This window comes from Macrobrachium rosenbergii, chromosome 5 (assembly GCF_040412425.1).
Source record: "Macrobrachium rosenbergii isolate ZJJX-2024 chromosome 5, ASM4041242v1, whole genome shotgun sequence".
NCBI lineage: Eukaryota > Metazoa > Arthropoda > Malacostraca > Decapoda > Palaemonidae > Macrobrachium > Macrobrachium rosenbergii.
In genome coordinates this window covers 34,959,419-34,965,418 of record NC_089745.1, presented here as the reverse complement: position 1 = coordinate 34,965,418, position 6,000 = coordinate 34,959,419, and the positions used below count along the sequence as shown (strand labels likewise).

The 6,000-nt window shown below is 43.6% G+C and overlaps 1 protein-coding gene across 1 annotated transcript in view; it reads right to left on the bottom strand.

Annotated features, from left to right (window-relative positions):
- Nucleotides 1-517: 517 nt before the first annotated feature.
- The window catches only part of LOC136838646 (roundabout homolog 2-like), a 170,191-nt gene continuing 164,708 nt past the window's right edge, over nucleotides 518-6,000 (bottom strand). Inside the window, exon 18 of the mRNA XM_067103957.1 lies at nucleotides 518-1,565. Within this exon, the coding sequence (XP_066960058.1) occupies nucleotides 936-1,565 (630 nt within the window). The 3' untranslated portion in view covers nucleotides 518-935. The remainder of the gene's footprint in view (nucleotides 1,566-6,000) is intronic.

Sequence of the window (6,000 nt, the reverse complement as noted above, 5' to 3'; positions counted from 1 at the left end):
GAATGGAAACTGCAAACACCCTTGAATATTGTCAAGAGTGCACCACATGAGGTGTACTGACAGGACTAACCACTTATGGCAAGTACATTATTTCTGAAATTTCAGTCAGTATCATCAGTCAATCTACAGATTGTGAGACAGAATTGTCTTTTGAATACTTGTAGCAATAAATTTTTTTTTTTTTTTTTTTTTTTGTAACCCAGTTAGGTTCCTTGAAACAAAGCATTTTCTTAAGAAGCTGCTTGCTTATGTTTACAAATAAAAAAAAAAAGTCTAGAATGGCATGCATTTAACATCTTTGAGGCAGACTTATTTAACAGCCTCTTAATTCTCCCTAGTTGTATTTGTTGCACTGTTACTTGATGGAATGACTGATAGAAGCATAAAAATTAGGCCTTTAGTTGAAAGTTATTAGCTTTAAGAAATGGGAACTGGGTTTCTTTTATTTTATATACCACAAGAAAGGCAGCTTTATCTGAAGTTTGCTCTATAAATTTGGTCCAAGGATAAACAACACTGACTAGAGAATTATTTAATCGCACAAACCTACATTCAGTAATTGTATAATAATAAATATATATTCTGTGGTAATCATAATGCATACACATTCACTCAATTTAAATATCTGGTTATACTGTACTAAATTTAAGTAGTACTATAGAATATTATACACCTTTAGAGAAGGATTTGGAAGGGAAGATTGGGATCTATACATTAAACACACATGTACATAGTATAACCACAAAATGTTTCATCCTTTGGTTTTGTAAAACTTGACAGACATCACAGGTTTCATTGTAACATTCAGGCCCTATCATCTACCTTTCTGATATCAATACAGCATGTGGGCTTAATATACTGCAAATGTTTTTTCTAGCTATCTACTTAAAGTACCACTTACAATTAATGATAATGGAAAACTGGCCATCCTCAGGTTACCGAGAATGCTGCTTTGTTTGCAATAAGGATCCTGAAACTGCATGAACATCATGCATATTCTCTTGATCTCTGGTATCCTTGATCTTCTGAGGACTATTTTGCAGAGCAATATTATGAGAGTTGTGTTTAAGGTCAAGATGTGTATTTTGGGATGATATCAGAGGATTCGTACTGTCTGCAACATAGGCCTTATCAGGTGTGCTTCCATAAAAGGCAGAGGTGGATTCATAAAGGGCACTCTGATCAGTGTATATGACAGTACCATCACTGTAAGGGCATGTCTTATTGGAGTCCTCATTTATACGGTCCTGACTGATTAAACTACTTCCATACATGTCAGGAAGCTTTCCAGTACCATTCTCCCAAGCCTGTCTTGGAACTCCTTGTGCACCAATTATTTTTGATCCACTCAAACCTTGAAGCCCTTGCAGCCCAACTCCTGGAGAAGTCAAAATTTCATCTTTGGAATTCTTCAAAGAAGTCGGAGTGTCAGGAACAGTCAGCTCTTTCGATGAAGTTGTGCTTTCTTTTAAATCAAAGTCGCCAGTATTTACTCCTCTTTTTTGTATTACAGGACTTGCCTTAGGTTTACCCATGTGGCGTGGCAGGGAATTCGTTGCCGACATCTGTTCATATAAGAATAACCAGGTAAATTATATGTTAAATTAAATTTTGAAATTTAGCCTTACTACAATATGCAGTAAATATTACAAAAATCACAAAATTAACTCTAGTATGCTCAAGAAATTTGGCTGAAAATGTTTTTGACATATCTAGGCAGCCCTTCTAATTACTATTATCACTGAAACATGACAAAATCTATACTACAGGTATGGCATTTTATTGTTAATAGTGAAATATGAATAACATGAGCAATCTTTTATAGATAAAAAATACATATTGCAATACACTCCCTGAACACCTTAATTTGCCCTTAATCCCACTAGCCCAAACTCCTCTCAATTACCAATCCCACTACTGTATTGGGAATTTTAACAGCCAGCATTACCAACGCTGCAGGTAAAATCTTGTCACTCGAGCTACCATAACAAACGGTTGGCATCACTGACACAGGTGTATGCCAACACTCCCACTTTCGTCAATTGCTTTTTGTTCGCGCTGCTGGAAGGTTGTTTCCTTCTGCAGTGCGAGGGTTTAATCCTATTGCCTGACTTCTCTTTGTATTTTGGATTTCTGGTGATGACCTGGATTGTACAGTATTTACTAGTTTTTTCTCCTTGATTTTCTGGATATCTTTGATGTGGAACATCTTTTGGAATTGGACTCGCTGGTTCCCGGTCTCGACTGGTCATCATGGAATCTTCCACCTTCTACTGCTGTGCCTTCAGCGTCGACGTTGATCTCGACTGCCCCTACGTCTGTGAATGCTGGAGCTCATCGCTGCTGCTTCCTGCCAGAGACGGATGAGTGTACCTTGAGACACGATACATTCTGTCAGGTATGTAGGAAGGTTAAGTGTGATGTGCAGGCTCATTGCGATGAATGTTCCGACTGGAAGGCACAAGAGATGGAGGATTACATTCGTCATCGCAAGTCTTTGGCTAGTAAGGGCGGCAAACGTTGGTCAGATTCTCGTTGCCTCAAGTGTCTCAGGCTTCTGCTACAGATCAGTTGATGGATTTAGTGAGTTCAGAGGTAGTCAAACAGATAGAGGATAGGATTACCAGTAGTATGGAAAATTTAATAACTAGTCTTCCTCAACATTTCTCAGATAGGGATAGTAGTAGTGTTAGGATGTCTAATCCTTCTTCCTTTTCAGCTATCCTGCCTGTTCCAGAACCAGCCCTAACAGGTGCTGAGGGTAATGGCAGAACTGCAAGCCTCCAAGTGGGTAGGGTCTGCTGGCCCCCACGGCGCGGAGCAGGCAGTGAAGGATCCCCCCAACCCCCTTGTAGTAATGATAAATTTAATGTTGATAATGTTAATCAGGATCAAGATCTAGGTATGATAAAGGATAGGTCTGGGTTAGGTAGTGAGGAGGAAGTATTAAGGTGCAGAGTCGTTCTCCTGGATGGGTTCCGGTTTCGGGTTTGAGTGGTTTTGTGCTCTGGCAAGAGTTTTGCCTTCATTGCTTCTTTTCGGTCTGGCTCAGTCTCGAGTTTAATGTTTCAGTTCCGATGGTGCAGAATCCTTCTGCCCTAGCTCCTAACTCACTTCCGACTGTTTCTGAATATTCTGCTGTAGCTTCCCCCTTCTCTGTGTTTTCTGCTCCTCCACCTAGTAAGGCAGATTCTGGCGTGTCCTTTTGGCTTCTGAAAATAGTTTGCGGGATCTGCAATTGGATGTGGTGGAATATAAGGCGGATTTGCTGGGTCTTTCGACGGGTACAGACCTATGGTGAGAGGTTATTTTTTTAATGGTTTCTCTAACATTCGAGATATGTGACACAGTGGTGTCCTGAATTCATGTTGGATATGTTTCAGGATTATGGAGGGGGGGGGGGGGCAGATTCGGTGTACCTTCTGTCCTTTCATTCCAAGTTTTCTTCTGGGTTATCTGTCACTTCATCTCCTGCTCCCACATTCTCTGTTGCTCCTTTTTCAGTCTCATCTTCGGTCTCTTCTTCTTCTGCTCCAGTCTTTCCTGTGGCTTTTGCATCTTCCGTTTCCCCTCCTTCAACTCTTGGCTTTTCCTCTTCTCAAGTAACCTGTTTTGTGTGTCTGCTATCCCTCTGTCTTCCGCCTTTCCTTCCCCAGTACAGTCGGGTTATCTGTCGCTTCATCTCCTGCTCTGGTCTTTCCTGCATCTTCTGTTTTCCCTCCTTCAAATTTGGCTTTCCTCCTCTCGGGTAACTTTTTTATGTGTCTGCTATTCCTCTGCCTCCCACCTTTCCTTCCTCAGCACAGTCTGATTCGGTAGGAGGAGCTTCTGGACAGGTGAAAACACAGTTTCGGCAGAATTTGGCCACAGGTGTTTCATGTTCCATCCCTTCGGGTATGTGCAATCCCTTGCTTCTGCTTCAAGTGGCTGTTCTGGTAGTATCAGGTAATTTCACAGGGTTTGCCTGTCACTTCCAGCCTAGGTTTGCGCTCCGCGGTTTTGGCAGGGCTTGCGGTACCTTCTTCGTGCAGCCTGCGGCTTTCATCGCCTGCATTTTCTGCAGAGGTAACTCCGAGGGTAGCTTCTACTTCTTTCATTCTCCCTTCTTCTTCCATCCCTCCGCAAGTGTTTCGTTTGCACATCCTCCCCCAGGGTTTAGCAATGTGGGTTTGGCTACTCTCACTTGTCTTCCCCTTGGTAATAATGGGGATTTGGCTCCGGGTTTTTCTCGGTTCAGCCTTCTCTTCTTCCCGGCGGGTTCAACTATGCGGATTCAGCTCCAGGTACCCGATTAGGTGTAGGTACTCAGCATTCTGGTTAGGGTGGTCCGCCTGCACACTCTTCATTGTTGTCCGGGCTTCGTTCAGTTCCTCCTCCATCGGTCTTAGACCGTTCTGACATTGTGGAACAGGATTCTTATCCGGGGGTGCAGGAGATTCTGGCAGACTTAAAGCGTCTACTTGCCGGCAGTAACGATTACAGACGCACGCTTGAGTATGTTACTTCTTCGTAACCTCAAGCAAGAGCTCCGGACCTCCCGAATTCATCAATTCTGTCTTTTTTTTTTTTTTTTGAGGCTTTTTATGCCACTAAGCCAGCTCCTGCCTCTTTTTTTTATGTTGGCTGGTTTGGTTCGATCGGGTTAGACAGGCTTTGGAGGAGGCAGACAGTCATTCAGTGTCGGTAGTGGCTTCTGATAGACAGGACTCTTCTCTTCTCTCTCTGCGTAAGACGATTTATGCAGTTCGAGGTAACCCTTCGGCAAATGTGTCAGGTTGCCATTCAACGAATCGGTCGAGGTAATCCTGTCTAAGTCTCCGGCGTCGTCTCGGCTCGCTGGGACTTCTCTTAAGGAAACAGGTGCTTGGAGGATGTGTTGCGCAATCAGACTGAGACTCTTGCACACTCTCTGGATGCTGTCAGGTTTACTGTAATGGGGTTCTAAAAGAGTGATGGCTATGTCCCTTCAAATCCGTGGCTGTTTGCAGCCTAATAAATTCATCTCGAGGGGTCTGGCTCACCAAGCGAATGCTTTGGCTTCGTCTACGACGTTTGGAGCAGAAAAGTCGAAATTTCTATCTTGGTCATCTTCCCCCCTCAGCATCCGGATGTTCATTATCTTCCCCCTCAGCATCCGGATGTTCATAAGAGGGACTGCTTAGAACACCTCAGCCTTAGCTAATTCTTTGTTCAAGGATGATGACGTAGCCAATATGAAAAACGTGGTTGCTTCTAACTCATGTCTCCGGTGTTAGCAATTATGCATCGTTGAGGGTACAGAGTGTTGAGGCATCTAGACAATTGGTTGATCTTTGCCTCCTCTCTAGAGGAGCTAGTAGGAGTGAGGGAATTCTTATGGAATTTTTAACCCATTCAGGTAGGAGGATTCTCTCTCTTTCTTTGAGGGTTTTCCCAACCCTGGAGAGGATCCATTCGGTCCTTCAGCAGGTAGAAGGGTTCCTGTCCAGCAGGGAACAGCCGGTACCAGCTTGGAGAAGCCTCTTAGGGAGAATGTCTCTCTCTTTTAATTCAAGGGTTTCGTCTCCAGATGCACTCTCTTCAGGTATGTCTCAGGAATTGCTGGGACTTCCGCAACGAGAACGCAGTTATAGTCGGGAGCAATTCTTGCCTGTTGGATCATCTGTGGTGGTCAGAAGAAGTGCACCTGACACCAGGAAGGTCTATCGACTCCCCTCTTCGCAACGTTCATCTGTATACAGATGCCTCAGATCCAGGTTCCTGGGGGGGTTCGGGAATGAGAGGAATCAATAAATCTAATGGAAATCAAGGCTGTAAAGGAAGTCCTCAGTTTTCAGTCCTAGTGTGCAACAGAGTAGTGGCTATGTTTAGCGGCAGAGTAATTGCTGTGTCGTATCTGAAGAACTCTGGGGGAACAGGCTCAACAGAACTCAATACTATAGCACACAGTTCTGAAGAACGAAAAGTGTCTCTTCTTCCCCAATTTACATCGGGGAGTCTCAATGTACTGGCCGACTCGCT